Raw genomic sequence first — 16,566 nt, forward strand, 5'->3', positions numbered from 1 at the left:
AGCCACTTTCGAACTCTTTGGCAATAGTTTGTTTATTTGTTTGTCTGAGACCAAGAGCTTCTCTGCCTCCCTCAGCACTCCCTGTCGACCCCAGGACCTCAGCACACAGTTTGCTAACTTTTGTAACCTGTCCATTTCATAGGAAGAAAAAAAATACATCCCAAGTGTGTGTGGGGGGTCTCTTGCTAAGTAAGCCAAGGGATCTACAGGGGCCTGAGAGCATTAGGTGTGAATCACCCCAGGGACAGATGTACACGGGTGAGGGACAGACACTAGCATTACGTCATCAAAGGGGAGCAGGACAGAGGAAGAGAGAACCCTTCGCTGGGCAAAGCCTTTATTCCCAATATAGTTGGGAAACCGAAGCAAGAGGGTTGCAAGTTTGAGGCCAACCTGGGCAGCCCTAAAGGAGAGGAAGGGCAAGAAAAAGAAAAGAAAGATCCCCATACCCCTGTGTTTCTTCCCTTAGCTGTGAGCCTAGCCTCTAATCCTGGGGATCACTGCCATGCTCTCCCTTTTCCTCTGCTTCCTGTCCCCAAGAAGGGAGCCTTGACCCATAAGCAGAGGTGATCGCTAGGCTAAGGCCCTTGGACCACAGTCAGGGTAGAGGTGTGTCTTCCTCATTGCCGGGGAATAGTCCTAGAGTTCTGCACAGCCCAGCACACCCTCTGACACAGGGCCAACAGGGAATTGGTAGCCAAGGTCCCCGTCCTGCCCTGACGGCTGTATTTTCTCAAGAGCTGCAGGGCTTTCTGCACGTTCTCAGATGGCTCTGTGGGTCAGAGGAGCTGCAGGTGTGGCAGGGAAGGGGTGAAGAGCAAACGGGGTCAGGAGGGGTTTGGGGGAATCACAGGGGACACAGGTCTCTGCCAGAAACGCAGCACATGTTGCTTAGCTCTGTTTCCTTCACCGATTTCTGATGCCAGGATCACTGTCTCCATTATACAGAGGGGGCACGGGCCTGGAGCTGTTAGGTAGATTACCTGAGGGGCTGCATCGCGCCTGAGGGGTTAAACAGGTAGAGGACAGGGGCCAAGGCAAGTGTTACAGTTGCCAGCCAGCTCATCAGAAGGCCCTGTGCTCAGCCACACGGCACCTTGTGTCACTGGGTGCCAAGCAGAGACATGGCACATAGCACTCTGCTTGCCCCCAAGCCTGGTGCCTGCCCATTGGAAGGCAGAGCTCTCCAAACTGGCCCTTAACCCTGGGAGATAGAGAATACTCTAGGAAGTGCCCTACAGAAGAGGGGGCTTGGTGCCCTGGCCCCTCCGGATCCATGGCGAATTCTTTGCTCTCAGGTGCAACCACCAAAACCCACAGCCCCCTTTCTGTCCTGTATCCATCGTCACTGGCCTGGCTCACCCTTAGCAGTGGATGAGCAGTGAGCAGGCCTTGCAAAACAGAGTGGGGACTGAGGCCTGGGCCCACCCCCTCCCCAAACAGCAACGATGTAGGAAGCCAGCCTCTATTTCTTCATCTGCAAATCCAGATTTATTGATTGGCTGCGCCTTCCTTAAGGTGTTTCTAAGATTATAGACCTGAGAAAGATATCTGAAGAAGTTTAAACTACCCCACCAAATGACAAGAAGGCCCCTCTCCCAGAGCTCGGCCAGTTATCCCTCCTCCTACTCAAAGCCTAGCAACTTTAGTGCCTAATCCAACAACCCCAGGTGGACCGTGTCTGCTCCATTATCCCTGAGCTGTGAGCTCAAACTTGGGAGAGGGTTGGACTGGCCTGTTCCTGGCATTGTAGAAGAATCTTAGAAAGTCCAGCATCCCAGAACAGTAGAAACAGGACTCCTGGATCCTGCGACTCTTGGCCATGCTCCAGCCGTCCTTGAGCCCCGGGGGAAGTTCTGTAGATGGAGTGCGGTACCCCCTGTGGGAGGGGGAGTAGTGTCTTCCTCACCCTTCCTGAAGTTAATGGCTAAGACACTGCAGTAGAAGGCTCCCGAGAGGGAAATGTTCAAGGTAAGTTGGATGCTCCTGACCTCTGGGCGTTCTCTTCTCTTTCAGGACCTGGGCATGGAGTCAACCTCGCTGGATGATGTGCTGTATCGCTACGCCAGCTTCCGGAACCTGGTGGACCCCATCACACACGACCTCATCATCAGCCTGGCCCGCTACATCCACTGCCCCAAGCCGGTAGGCAGCTGTGGTCTGAAGCAGCCAGGTCCTGCAGTGTGAGCTGGACCGCTTTCTAGATGGCACACCCCTGGCCATGGTTGCCCAGGGAGTTGGATCTCTGCTCAGGGGAAACTTCTGAGGTTTACCCCCATCTGTGGCTTCCTTTAGGACCTTCTCTTTGGCTGCTGGAACTGTCTGGTGCCCAGATCTAGAGAGGAGGGGGGCTGGCTATAAGGGACGCAAACTGGCAAGAGTCGATCAAGACAGGCAGAGAAGCTATGAGTCCAGTACGAGACAGCAAGAAAAGCCAGTCGTGAGGGTTGGTGGCCTGGGAGAAGAGCTAGTTGGTGCCAAGAGCCACAGGGTACCAAGTAGCTGAAGCCGGCAAGAAAGTACTAGAAACGGGCCTCTGAGGAAGCCCTGCAGTTGACATACCCGTCTTTTCTAGGATAGGAAGTTAGTTGCCCAAAGATGAGAGGCGTGATGGGTAATAGAGCTCTTCAAATAATAGTTGAGAAATTATTGTCATGTCCATTGAGAGTTGAGGGAGACAGCGGCATATAAAATGTGGTCCCCACGGGCCCGGTCTTAGAAAACAGCAGGGTTGCCGGGCGGTGGTGGCGCACGCCTTTAATCCCAGCACTCGGGAGGCAGAGGCAGGCGGATCTCTATGAGTTCGAGACCAGCCTGGTCTACAAGAGCTAGTGCCAGGACAGGCTCCAAAGCCACAGAGAAACCCTGTCTCAAAAAAAAAAAAAAAGAAAAGAAAAAGAAAACAGCAGGGTTGCTCTCTGAGCAGGATTTCTGAAGCAGCAGAATGGGCCAGCCCTGCTGGGGGTTCAAGGGCCAGTCTTGGATGCTCTGGGACTCCCCCAGGTGTGGGTGGGACAGAGAAGGAAAGGACATCTGATCTGGTAAGAAGGCAGCCCCACCCGAGCCGCCTGCACTGACGCAGGGTTGGCTGGGCTCCCTTCTCGTAGGTCTTTGTATCAAACTCTCCTAGATGCTCATGTTGTGGCCTGGATGTGTAGACAGAGGTATCACAAGACCACCAACTGTTACAGGAGTCTGTTCATATCATGGTGGACCAGAAAAAGGCTAGAACCGGGGACTAGGCCGTCATCTTCAAAGACCTCTAGAGACCTTCTACCAACTAGGGCCCATCTCCTAAAAGTTCCACAACCAAAATGTTCCCGCCAGCTGGGAAACAGGCATTCAAAACAGGAGCCTGGGCGGTAGGTGGACATTGCTGGTTCAAACCACACCTGCAGTGATTTAGCGCCTCCCACTAGACGCCTGTCCTAAAGGTCTGTCTCCCAGTGGCACCAAGCTGAGGACCAGGTCTTCAGTGTGTGGCCTTTTGTGGGTCTGTAAGATCCTAATGAGCCCACATTCGCTTTTCACCCACTAGAACAGCGACTTAAGCCTGAAGTACTAGCTCTGGAGTGTAGACCAGAGGCGGATCTCTGTGAGTTCACAATCTGCCCAGTCTACATAGCAAGTTCCAGGTCAGGCAAAGCCGCAGAAAGAGACCCTGTCTTTAAAAAAAAAAAATACTCAAAGGATTATCTATCCATCCTGTTCACAGTTTTGTCTTATAACGGGCAGGAAGCAGCATGCTCCATTGTGAATCTGTGCATGTGCGTGTTCGAGCGTGCAAGCATGCATGAAGGGGTGAGATGTGAGCTTGTGTCCAGATGCATGCCTGCACCTGTGTGCATGGGCTCATAGAGACCGAGGGACCCTCAGGTGCTTGCTCTTCTCAGACACCTCTACCTTTTGTGGAAAACAAGGTCTCTCACTGGCCTAGAATTTCGCCAAGCGTGTTAGACTAGCTGCTTCCACTTCCCCTGTCACCTCTGCCGGAATGACGATCAGGTGCCTTGACCATTGTCCTCTGACCGCTGTGCGTGTGCCATGGCATTCACATGCACCCACATGCTCGTCCTCATACATACACACAGACATAAAAAAAACTTAATTTAAAACAAGTAGGTAAAACAAAAGCCCAGAGCAAACATTTGTTGTTAAACAGTCTCTGCAGGGCAGACATCCAAGGCTCTAAGTGCCGGGCTTGACTGGCGCTTGTTAATGCACACCACGGGGCCTCGGTTTGTTACCTTGTGGGTGTTGCCCCAGGATTGGTGAGTGTCACAGAGCTAGCCAGGATACCTGTCCTAGAATTCACATACCATCCCTCTGGATGGTTCTGATAAATCTTGGAAAGAGACTGCGTGGAGCTGGCTCCCGGGAGCCAAGGGCAGGGTGGCCTGGGAGGCTCTGCACATGCTGGATGAGATGACTTGGCCCTTTGTTCCTCCTGACCCTCGATTGCTCCCATTAACTGAGCCCAGCTAGAAACCAGGGACAGGAGAACCTGGTGATACACTTTTCAGGACAGTCCCTGTAAGCAGAGAAGGACAGAAAACAGACTGGGGTGAGGGTGGCCAAGGAAAATGAGCAGGCAGTCACCTAAATAGCGTCCAGTGTATAGTAAGGGAAGCAGTCCGGATCTGATTAATGAGTGAGTACATTTATGAATGAGGGAAGCCTTTGAGTGGCAGACAGGGTTGTTGGGGTCCTAGGTGCTGCTATAGAGGCGCCTGGGGAATGAAGGTGGCAGATGAGACCAGGGAAGGCTGGAGGTCGGCCTTGAGCCCTGAGCCTCTTTCCAACAGATCCTGGGGAAGTCCCTCAAACATCCTCCCCCAGTGTTTGAGGACAGTGTCACTGGGCAGTGCTGGAGTCCTGCCAACTGTGCCGGGCTGCCTCTTCTTCCTTTGCCATGGGCGGGAGGAAGAGCTGCTGGGAGTATTCCACAGTCCTTCTGCATGGCTAATCGCAACCAGCAGACACCCACGCAGTCCAGCGTCTTGTGGACCCAGAGGCAGCTCAGCATTATGGAGGCTTTGGGACTACTGAGCGAGTCTGTCCATCCCCCCCTGCTCCATTACAGTTTCTCTTCACAGGGCTCATTCCCACCCTCCCACATGGTTAGGGAATATGACTACCCACAGGCCCTGTTCACTTGTCCAGGTTCCAGTCCCTACAAGACGGCTCATTTTCACTGTTCCCTGCTGTGCTGGGTTCTCTTTCAGCCGCCACCACCACCACCACCACCACACACACACACACACACACACGCACACACATATGCACACACTGTCTTCTGGGCCAGCCCCACTCGATCCTATTCTCTGGAAGGCCTTTAAGGAGCCTGAAAGGGAAGGAGCTGGGCAGAGGATGAAAGCACCTTGAATGAATATGCAAAGGGCGGGTTCGTAAGGAAGGGAGTGCAGTGGGTAGCTTGGTAGGAGCTAGGGGGCAACATCTGGACTGTGTGTTTAACTGTGCGCCTCTGTTCCTTAAGTGGGAGCGGTGGGACTGTGCCCCAGTGGAGGAAGGAGATGCATAACGATTTCTAGATGCTAGGTAAACGTTGAGGGCAGGAAGCGTGGCCGGTGCTAGTGTAGGCCTGCCATCTGAGGCCAGGGTGGATCCCAAGCACCACAGAAACAAAACAACAAAAGACCCATGGTGTATCTAGTTCAGGCAAGCAGAGGGGAACTAATCCCTGTGCTTTTTACAGTTACTCTCATCTCTAATTGGCGAGCTCAGCTATTGTCCCTGTTTAGCCAATGAGAAGGCTGAGGTTGACTCCAACTCCCTCTGGTAGCAGCAGCCTCGCCCTGTGCTCGGCTGCCCTCTTGTGGCCGACACCGTGCACTACCAGCTCTCTTTATGCCTTTGTTCTCTTAAGATTCTACTGCCTGAGCTCCTCAAGTTTGGACAACTGAGGGAGAGGGCGCAGCCTCGGGTATTCCGAAACCCAGGAAATTGATTGAAAGAGGAGCCAAAGCAGAGGAGCTCTGCTGTGGGCTTTGGGCGGGTTTCTTCTGGAAACTAGCAACAGTTCTATTCCAGAGCATCCTAAAATGAAGCTGGGCGTGCCCCCAATCCCATCCATTGGCTCTTCCGGTCCTTAAGGCCCCTGAGCCCTTGCTTCTCCACGGGTTGCACAAGGGAATCGCTCTCCCTGCAGGACTAGGATCCAGTAAGAAGGAATGCGTAGGCAGGGAGCAGTCGGGAACAAGCAAGGGAATGGGAGTGAAGACAGACATAACACTGCGGTTTTCCCAGAGTGTGTATGTCGTCAGAGCAGAAGGGGGCTGTTCAAGCGACAAAGGGACCAGCAAGTGGGAGGAGGAGGGTCAGAGGAGAGCCTTAGGGGAGAACGTATGAATAAGCTGTAATAATGTGTGTATGAAAATGTCATAATGAAACCTATTATTTTGTACACTAACTAAAAATAAAGTTAATCCACCGCCGGGGGACCCGCCCACTCACCGCTAGCACCCGTTTTCTAGGGTACCCCGGGAATCCAAGATGGGAAATGAACTCTCAATGTGGCATCTCTGTGTCATGTCCTAGCCTCATATCCAATTCTTTTGCCACCAAAGTCAGGTGTCACCATTACCAGTCAGCACTAGTACTCCTCACCCCGGGAGGCAGAGGCAGTCAGATCAGATCTCTGTGAGTTTGAGGCCAGCCTGGTTTACATAGTGATTTCCAGACTAGCCAGGGCTACACAGTAAGACCCTGCCTCGAAAACAACAAAACATACACACGTACACAAAACACAAAACAAGTTTACATGTGAGCCCAGGCAGAAATGACCTTTGTTCTTTAGCACCGAAGCTCAGGTTACAATGCTGGTCTTCCCGTGGAGGATGAGCACCAGGACCCTGTAAATCAAATGCACGTGTCCCCTCATAAAGCACCATAGGACATGTGTCCACCCTCCTTCACAATGAGCATGCCCAGATAGATGCTATAGGAGTAACGGTTGTGCTACAATGTTTAGGGAGTAATGACAGAAAAATAAGTCTATTCCAGGACAGACATAGTTCTTTTCTGGGTGGGGTCTCTCCTGGCTGTCCTGGAATTCACTATATAGACCAGGCTGGCCTCAAATTCACAGAGATCCTCCTGCCTCTGCCGGGATTAAAGGTGTGCGCCACCATGCCCAGCTTCTGGGTACTCTTGATCTGTGGTTGGTTGAATGCCTGCATGTGCCCACAGCTGCAGACTGTGTTCAGTGAGCAAGCTTGACTTGCGTACAAAGCACCTGAATAGTACTGACTCGGTTACTCCTCCAAACCCATGTGAATGCAGTGTTGCTGTCCCTGCTTCACAGATGAGAGCTGAAGGGACAGAGAAGTCACGTTAACTCGCTTAAGGCCACAGACAAAACCAGGACATGGAACGTCACTATTTGGTCCCAAGTCTGTGTTCTAAAGGATTGCATAGGCTGCTTCTTCATTAGCAGAGTGGCGATGGTAATCATAACTGAAAAGCTGGTGCTGCTTGGTACGTTGAAGCTCACCACCTCCCTTTGGTGGTTTGCACTGGAGTCCCAGTACCCTCTGGGTCTTGGCCCTCGGCACTGGATCTTTCGGCAGGAGCACACTCTTGCCTGTTCCTGGGTTGGGACTCATACCTCTCCACCCAGCTTAGATCTGGTACAGGGCCTGTGTTGAATTGATTGTCCTTGAGATGGAGTTGGTGTCTCTCTATTAAGTCTTTCCACTGCAGTTAACCCAGTGACTTAAATGACAGAAATGAATGCCCTTTCTGCTGTAGAGGTCAGAAGGCCAAGACACAGCCCCTCCTGGCCTTTTGTGAAGGATTTTTCCCTGCACTCACATGGATCTTTCCTCTGGACATGTGTGTGCCCTGGTCACTTCTAAATACACTAGATATGTGGGATTAAAGCCCATTCATATTGTCCCATTTTTACTTTAATTACCTTTAAATGTCCTGTCTTTGAATGCAGTCACATTCTGGGGAATTGAGTGTTAGGAAATCAACATAGAACCAGGCAGTGGGGATTGAACATGCCTTTAATCCCAGCACTTGGGAGGCAGAGCCAGGCAGATCTTAGTTCGAGGCCAGCCTGGTCTACAGGGTGAGTTCCAGGTTAGCCAAGGCTACATAGAGAAACCCTATCTCAAAAAAAAAAAGAAGAAGAAAGAAAGAGAAAGAAAAAATATAAAAGGGAACAATATATAATTGTTGAAGGGACACAGTTCAGTCCGTGGTACTCAGGGTCACAAACTCAAATGTTGATGAAAGAGGGCTGGAGAGATGACTCAGCAATTAAGAGCACTGGGTGCTCTTGAAGAGTACCCTGGTTCGATTCCCAGCACCCACATAGTAGCTAACAATCATCTATAATTCCAGTTCCAGGGACTCTGGTGACCCTTTCTGGCTTCTGCGGGTACTGCATGCATCTGGTCCACAGTCATACATACAAACAAAACAACCATACACAAAATAAAAATAGTTTTTAAGCCTGGCAGTGGTGGAACACGCCTTTAATCCCAGCACCTAGGAGGCAGAGGCAGGAGGATCTCTGAATTCGACGTCAGGCTGATCTACAAAGTGAGTTCCAGGACAGGCTCCAAAGCTACACAGAGAAATCCTGTCCAAAAAAAAAAAAAAAATTCTAAGTGCTAATAAAGCAGACAGTGTAGATGGGCAGATTCCACTGGAAGAGATTTGGCCCTCTGAGATTTCTCTTTTCCCACTTTGGGGAAAGACATAAGTAAAAATAAGTTATTTTATTATGTGAAGTACAAGAACCTTTGTTCATAACCATAGCCCTGCTTCTTAGTAGCATAGGTAAGATGTGTTGTGTGAGTGGACAGAATGGCTTTGGATACTACAAGTTGGCAGGGGCCTACAGTGTCTAGCTCAACAGGTGTGTGCCAGCCAGTCATGGTCAGACCACCTGCAATCCAGACTTTTTATACAAATGTCACATTTTCACATTTTCCAGCCAGGGGGTGGTGGCACAGACCTTTAATCCTAGCACTCAGGAGGCAGAGGCAGGAGGATCTCTGAATTCAAAGCCAGTGTTGTCTACGAGAACTAGTTCCAGGAAAGGCTCCAAAGCTACAGAGAAACCCTGTCTCGAAAAGCAAAAAAGTAACATTTTCCAATGATAGCAACTAGTTCATAAGGCACAGACTCAGAGATTAACTCAATGGAGTAGTTGCTTAGCATGTTTGAGGCCCTGGGTTTGATTCCCAACAAAACACACACGCACACACAGTTTGTACCTGCTGCTCCTGCCATAGGTGCTCATTGGGGCCAGCAGAGCAGGTCTTCCCAGAGGGCCAGGGACTCTAGAGTGGGGATCAGGGCCCTCCCAAGCCCTCCAGGGACACCTCCCAGACCTGTGCCTGTGATTGCCTCTGCAGGAAGGTGATGCGCTGGGTGCCATGGAGAAGCTGTGCCGGCAGCTGACCTACCACCTTAGCCCTCATTCACAGTGGAGGAGGCAACGAGGGCTGGTGAAGAGGAAGCCACAGGCCTGGTGAGTGGCAGTCCCTATAGTCTGCCCTGCCCCAGCCCTGCTGACTGATACCCTTCCTGGGGCACTGTGTTGAGGGCCCAGGTCAGGGGGAGGATGTCAATAAACTCATCTTGAAGAAGGGTAATATCGTGCTAGATTTAAAAACCAGAAAAGTAACTTGATCATTCCAGGTACTTGAGAGATGCTGAAAAGGAGGTCCCTGGAGTAGGAGCTGGGGAGCACGGCCTGCAGATGGATAGGTGGGGATGGGACATGAGGAATTTCTAGTTCTAGTATTCTGGGATGGAAACTGGGCATGGTGGCGTACCTCTGCAATCCTATATTTTGAAGGCTGAGGCAAGAATATTGCTTCAAGTTGTGGCCATCAAAACCCACTTCCAGAAAATTCTCTGGGATGTCTTTCCGGGGAATCTAAAGTCTAGCCTTGTCTCATCCATGCAGCAGTGAAGACCCTCCAGGGTTTTATAGTCCTAAAGACCAAGAAGATAGAGGGCTCAAGACACAATACCCAGAACAGGTCTCATGGTAGGCAGCAAGTGAGCCCAGGCTGAGGCAGGCTTCCTGGAGGAGGAAGCACTCAGTTTTTTACAGGTAGCACAGGTGAGTAAGTGGCTTGCTTGCTCAGGCTGGCAAGGCCATGGTTCTATGCCCAGATTATCCAGGTGGCTCCCAGTGGGCTGGAAAGGAGAAGACAGTTCCCTTCTCTCTTACTTTTTTTTTTGTTATTGATTGATTGATTGATTTCATTTCATTCCCTGTGGCTTTGATAAAACACCCTGACAACAGCAGCTTCAAGGGGAAAGAGTTTATTTGGCTTACAGTTCCAGGTGGCAGTCCATCATTGTGGGAGAGTCAAGATGGCAGGAAATTAAAGCCACTAGTCATATCCATAGTCAAAAGCAGAGAGAAAAGGAATGCACGCATGCTTAACTCTCTCTCTCAGCTCTTTTTCCACTCAGAGAGCCCTGGACCCAAACCCAGGGAATAGTGCTACCTGTTAGACTGAGTCCTCCTGTATCAATTAACACGACCATCCAGACAATTCCCCCACAGACATTCCCAGAGGTCATCCTGATCTAGACAGTTATGGAAGCTCTTCCCAAGTGTTTCTAGACATGGACAATTAAAACTAAACATCATGGGGCTGGAGAGATGACTCAGTGCGTTAGAGCACTGGCTGCTCTTGCAGATGCTTCAGCTTCATGTTCCTGCCACCCACAGACTCACAACCATCTGTAACTCCAGGGGACCCAACACCATCCTGGCCTCCTCAGGCAACACACATTCACATAGTACACAAAAGCCCATACACATTAAATAATATTTTTAAAAATTAAATGCATGTGTGTATGTCTGTGTGGTGATGTATATGCATGTGAGTGCAGGCGCCCTCAGAGTCTAGAGGCATCAGATTCCCCTGGAGCTGGAGTGACAGGCAGTTGTGGCTGCCTCACAGGGTACTGGGAACCAAACTCAGATCCTCTGCAAGAACAGTAAGTGTTCTTAACTGCTACGCCAGGCACCTCTCCAATTCTCCTTACCCCTGCACCTTTTTTGATTGGGTTGGGGGGGCTGTTGGTATTTTGTTGTTGTTGATCTTGGGGGTTTGTTTGTTTGTTTTCAGACAAGGTCTCACTACATAGCTCTGGCTAACCTTGAGCTCAGCATGTAGACCAGGCTGGCCTTGAACTCACAGAGACCCATCTGCTCCCCAAGTGCCACAATTCAAAGCATGCACCACTATGCCCGGGTTTGTTTGTTTCTTTGAGACAAGATCTTTGATATGTAGCCTTGGCTGACCTAGAACTCACTATACAAACCAGACAGGCCACAAATTAATTCATAAGAGATCTGCCTATCTCGTCCTCCCCAATACTGGGATTAAAGGCATGTGCCACCATGCCTGCTTTCTGAGAATCTCACTGTGTAACCCAGGCTAACTTTAAACTCACAATGCCCCCTGCCTCTGCTTCTTTCCAAGTGCTGGAATAGCAGGTATGTGCCAACCATGGTCACCTAGGTCTTCCGTCTGCCAGTGCCCACACACAGAGGCTCAGTCCATTCTCCATTCGGGAACCGTGTGAATGAAACCTGCTCATTCCTCTCAGGGGCTTCTCATCACACTTGAATGAAATGGAAACAGGACTGTGTGATCAGCCAGTGCCTCCTCTCTGTCCTCACTCCTCTGTGTTCCTTCACTTGGAGTACAATGACCCTCCTGCTGGTGTTCACACACACACACACACACACACACACGTACGCACACTTGACAGCTAGACTTCCCACTTGACACTGCTTGGGTTGGAATTCTTAGCCAGCTCTTCTAATGGCCCATGCTATCTATTCCTCCTCCAATTACACAGCCCCAGCCCCAAAGCTACGTTGTCATCTGCACCTGTTCCCTGTCTCCCCGTGGTAGGAGGAAATGGGGCTCCTATCCCCATTGTTCACCATTGTGATGCTGATGCCTAGGACGCTGCCTGGCACATAGTAGGGCCATAACAAATATTAGAGTGAGTAGGGTAGGAAATTGTTGCCATTTGATTGGCCAAGAGCCTAAAGTTGATAAGCAGTGGGAATAGATTGAAATCCGTATCTATCTGACTTCAGGGTGTAGACAGTCAACCATCTTCAGGATGCTGGGTTGATTGGCTTCGTTACTGACACTGACATGGAACCCAACACTAATGTCACAACCAACAAATTCCAGGCAGGATGCTAGGCAGTTAAATCTCATGCTCTGGAGGGTTTTACCTCCAAATGCAAGCAACAAAATGAGTTAATATCCCAGCTTCAAGAGGGCCCCAGGGTAGCTGCTTTGGTGAGGCTGTGACCCTTGAGCTACCAGCAAAGGCGTAACTTTGGCAGCAAGTTGAGCCATTCCCAGGGTAGAAGGGTCAGGGTTTGCCTCGGGTATTTGGAAACTCAGAGAATAGTTATCTCACCAAGGGGAACGGGGGTTGGAGGCACACTTAGCACCAAGCCAAGTGGTCTGGGCTCCAGAACATAGGAGCAGCAGATAGCAAGGGAGGGGATGGAGGCATGGAGCCTCCAGGGGCCTTTTGCTCTCACCTCTGAGAGCTTACCTCAGCTCTTGGAGGCAGGTCAGCTGCCACACAACTGTGGAAACTCAAGTGACTAACACTGACAGCATTTACTCATCTGCCTTGTAACACTTAGTATTTAGTGTTCCTCATAACCCTATGATAATGGCAGGTTTTTTGTTTTTTTGTTTTTTGGCAAGCAACTGAAGCACAGACCTTTAGTAACTAGCTAGAGAGCACAGGATAGGAAACTGCAGGCACCACACAGAAACATAGGCTTGGAGAGCGGCTGGAATGAGTTTCAAATCTGATGCTCTGCCCACTCTGCTGAGCCTGAAGCAGGTGCTGGGGATTCCCTAGTTTCCCCATCCTGAGAAGGGATAGAAGAAATGAAACCCCAGGTCAGAGTTAAGCAGAGGCCAGTTCTGTGGTAATACACACTCCTGCCTCCAATAAAGGCCTGCCCTGTTTGCTTAGCCTGTTCCTTCTTTCCTTCAGTCTTAAGGCCCTCCTAGCTGGGAGTCCTCCAGACAACATGGTGGACCTGTCAGGCATCCCACTGACCTCACGCGACCTGGAGCGGGTGACCAGCTATCTTCAGCGCTGTGGAGAGCAAGTGGACAGTGTGGAGCTGGGCTTCACAGGCCTCACAGACGACATGGTCCTGCAGCTACTGCCGGCGCTCAGTACCCTGCCTCGCCTCACCACACTAGCCCTCAATGGCAACCGGCTGACCAGGGCTCTGCTGAGGGACCTCACTGACACCCTGAAGGACCCCAGCAAGTTCCCCAATGTCACATGGATTGACCTGGGCAACAATGTGGACATCTTCTCTTTACCCCAGCCCTTCCTGCTCAGCCTGCGCAAGCGCTCTCCCAAACAAGGCCACCTACCTACTATCCTGGAGCTGGGTGAGGGGCCAGGTACTGGGGAAGAGACCAAGGAAGGCACAAGTGAGCAGGACTCTGGAGGAAGCCCTATGACACCTAGCAGAGACCATGACAGCAGGGAGATTGTGACTCAGACATGATTTGGAAGCAGGGAGAACTTGTCAGGATGGCTAAGGCAGATTAGGGGTTTCTACCCATCAGGATGCCTGAACCCCACCCACCACCCAAACACCAGGATGAGATCAGAATACTTTTTGTCCCGAACTCCCAATACCATGCCCTGAGAAGTCATCCCTTGCTCTAGGGATGTTCTCCAGAATTGTGCAGCTGGATCAAGTACTGTCCCACCAGTACTGTTGAACCCCCTTAGAGTTAATTTAGGGTAAGACCCTTGAAGAATCTCTCCAATTCCAGGGGCCTCTTGGAAAGGGTGTGTGGTTAAGAGCATTAACCAGTCCAAGCTGCAATCCTCCCTTTGCTTGACTGGGGACCTTACTGTGAAAGGCAGTACCATGCCTAGTGCCCTTACCCAACCAGCACAACTTTTTCCTTTCTACCAGCCAAGTTCGAGACCTCATTCCCAGGACTTAATCCCTGGAATGGCTTTTCAAGCACTTAATCCTTATCAAAAGGCTCTAGGACTAGTTCAGCCCTAGCCTTTTTTCCCCATGTTCCTTATTTCCCACAGCAAACAGCTCCTATACTCACAGGCAGTTATGAATTTGGGGAATCAAACCCTTACAGGCCAGGTAAGCAAACAGGCTTAAAGGATCTGGGTGAGTTAGGGGCCTTGCATGGTACTGCATAAATCGTGAAGGGACCAGAATTGGAAGTGTGGGTGCCTTAAATGCTTTGGAACCTTTGCCCAAGTCCTAGGTTGTGAAAGCAGCTTAGACTGACCAGAAGTTTACAGTGCTAAAGCTAGGCTGCTTAACACCTGACATATTTCAGTCTTCAAATACAAGTTTTTAAGGACCAGCACCAGAGGCCCTGCTTTACTGTAGCACTCGCTGACTCAGGTAACTGCTGCACACACACATTGACTTGTGAATTCAACCAATACAGTGGCAATCATTTTGGAAACAAATTTATTAAGTAGTGTAAATGTCCTGTGGGGCAGGATATCAGAGGTGCCTGACCAGGACAAGGTGGGCAGACACACTTGGGAGTTTTTTCATGAGGTGGCCTTCAGTCAGAATCTGGTGAGTTGATGGGCACTCCTCTGGAAATAGCCTGCAAAGAGACTAAAGTTCAGAATCACATTTGCTCCAACCAATGGCCTGCAGAACACCTAAAGATATCTTCAGAGAACCATAGGCTCACCACTACCAATCTGCCGGTAATTCCAGCTATTTTAGGTGATCTCATCATTTGATATCCTTTCAGAGTAAGGAGAGCTCAGCTAGCTGCTGGAGGCGATCACTGCAGAGCAAGCTTACCTCCTCCTTCTCCACTGCTGCCAACACTGCATTCTAGCACTCGGTCCTCCAAACTTGAGGAAGGGACACTCCTAAAATGGACTGCAGAAACAGGATGGATTAATGATAGCCCCACTGAAGCCCAGCTCTAAGCACAACCTACCAAGAGTACCGAAAGCCTTACAGAGGGTCTATTTTAAGTTATTAAAATATAATCTTAACTACCAGTGAGACGGCTTCTGATAAACCAGCCCACCAAGGTTCAACCCATGGAACCCAGATGACAGGATCAGTGGAAACTTAAGGGCTGGGAAAATGCAACTGGACCAGGCTTGATTCCCAGCACTCACAACCACCTCTAGGGCCCTTTTCTAGCCTCCGTGAACAGATAAAGATGGCCAGATGCACACCCCACCTTGATTTAGCCCAACTACAACCAGCACTGAGTACAAGCATTCCAAACCAAGCTAACAAGGTCTGGCCCAACTAAAATCAAGGAAAGCTTACCTCATGGGAGGCCAGGGCTGCGAGAAGTCCTCCACTCCAAATTCCCTACCTAGAAAAATAAAGCTGTTGTTACAATAGAGGCTGAGCTAATCCTAACGGCCAGGCAATGGTGAGCGCTTGACTGCAGTCAGCCAGGAACAGTTATCGTCAGTTATCGCCTCTGACGGCACTTCCTATAGCGATCTCATCACAGCAATCAAGTGTTCAGGTGTCTCACTCCAACCCGTGCCTCCAGCCATTAACTGGAGACCCTGTGGGTGCGCAGGAATGTTACCGACGGCAGCACACGGTGCTTTCCCTGGCGCTCAGACTCCGAGTTAAGGGGGTATGGGCCACCCCACCTGGGCACAGTATGATATAGTAGTAGGCCTCTTAGCAACTGAGCCATCTAGGGCCAGGAGCCGTTTAGGTTAAGAATGGCTGGAGGCCACAGGTAGCGAAATTACAATCTTGGCCACACCGTGACCAATGGCCCCGAAAATTCTTACCTCAGGGTGGGATCCTGGGCCTCCTGTTCGACATTCTGTCCATCCCCGGTCTGAAAGGTTAGAACGGGAGTTCAGAGCCAATTCCAACACTCGGGCTCAGCAGTCCGTCGCCGAGGGCTGACGACTGCGGTCAGCTAAGGGAGCTCGTCAGTTCTCGCCTCGGACGGCACTTCCTAATCCTCATTATCATCAGAGCAGTCGCCACCCCGTCCACGCGCGGTGCCCCGGGACGCAGACCCCGACCTACCCGGCTCCCTCAGGTGTGCGCGGCGCCCACGGAGGGGCTAGAAGGCCGGGCCGCCAGCTCAGCATCGCACCGGCTCCGCTCTGCTAGGCCCAGGCGCCAGACCCAGCTGCAAGGTGCAAACACAAACGTCGTGGCGTCAGCAGAAAGAGACCGTAACCGGTGTGCGCCCCCGTCTTAAGGGTTCGGAATAGACCACTTCTCACCCGAGGGAGGGTGAGGGTGGCAAAGGCTCACGGGAAGTCTCCGTGCACTAGGCCCGCCTCGCGACCCACGACTCCCCCCTTCTGTTGAGTGAGTGGTCTCTGCCGCCCCGGGGATTCTGGGTAGTGACGAGCGCAGCGAGATCCAGCGCGCCTGCGCGAAGGCTTAAGCGCGGGTTTCTGAGTGTGTCTACTGTGCTCTGCGTATTCTCAATGCTTTGAAAACGCCTGTGGAGTTAGATCTGACAGCGCAGGCCTGAAATC

The 16,566-nt window shown here is 51.0% G+C and overlaps 1 protein-coding gene, 1 long non-coding RNA gene and 3 other non-coding genes across 6 annotated transcripts in view; 1 reads left to right on the top strand and 4 right to left on the bottom strand.

The window, feature by feature from the left end:
• The window catches only part of Lrrc75a (leucine rich repeat containing 75A), a 41,522-nt gene extending 26,438 nt beyond the window's left edge, over positions 1-15,084 (top strand). The window contains exons 2-4 of one of the 2 annotated variants that reach the window (XM_075992215.1): positions 2,017-2,145; positions 9,393-9,508; positions 13,051-15,084. In XM_075992215.1, the coding sequence (XP_075848330.1) occupies positions 2,017-2,145; positions 9,393-9,508; positions 13,051-13,582 (777 nt within the window). In that variant the 3' untranslated portion in view covers positions 13,583-15,084. Of the gene's footprint in view, positions 1-2,016; positions 2,146-2,484; positions 2,492-9,392; positions 9,509-13,050 lie in introns of both variants that reach the window. The other variant, XM_075992217.1, reaches the window with a different exon arrangement.
• LOC142860670 (uncharacterized) lies at positions 14,514-16,374 on the bottom strand. The gene is made up of 5 exons (XR_012912385.1): positions 16,103-16,374; positions 15,856-15,905; positions 15,368-15,416; positions 14,882-14,962; positions 14,514-14,675 (listed from the first exon to the last, which is right to left on the bottom strand). It is a non-coding gene; the product is annotated as an uncharacterized LOC142860670 (long non-coding RNA).
• On the bottom strand, positions 14,744-14,815 carry LOC142832066 (small nucleolar RNA SNORD65). Its single transcript, XR_012907157.1, has one exon. It is a non-coding gene; the product is annotated as a small nucleolar RNA SNORD65 (small nucleolar RNA).
• On the bottom strand, positions 15,493-15,562 carry LOC142832046 (small nucleolar RNA SNORD49). The gene has a single exon (XR_012907139.1). It is a non-coding gene; the product is annotated as a small nucleolar RNA SNORD49 (small nucleolar RNA).
• Positions 15,984-16,052, bottom strand: LOC142832047 (small nucleolar RNA SNORD49). Its single transcript, XR_012907140.1, has one exon. It is a non-coding gene; the product is annotated as a small nucleolar RNA SNORD49 (small nucleolar RNA).
• Positions 16,375-16,566: the final 192 nt, after the last annotated feature.

The sequence above is a fragment of the Microtus pennsylvanicus genome, chromosome 11, assembly GCF_037038515.1.
Source record: "Microtus pennsylvanicus isolate mMicPen1 chromosome 11, mMicPen1.hap1, whole genome shotgun sequence".
NCBI classification, from domain to species: domain Eukaryota; kingdom Metazoa; phylum Chordata; class Mammalia; order Rodentia; family Cricetidae; genus Microtus; species Microtus pennsylvanicus.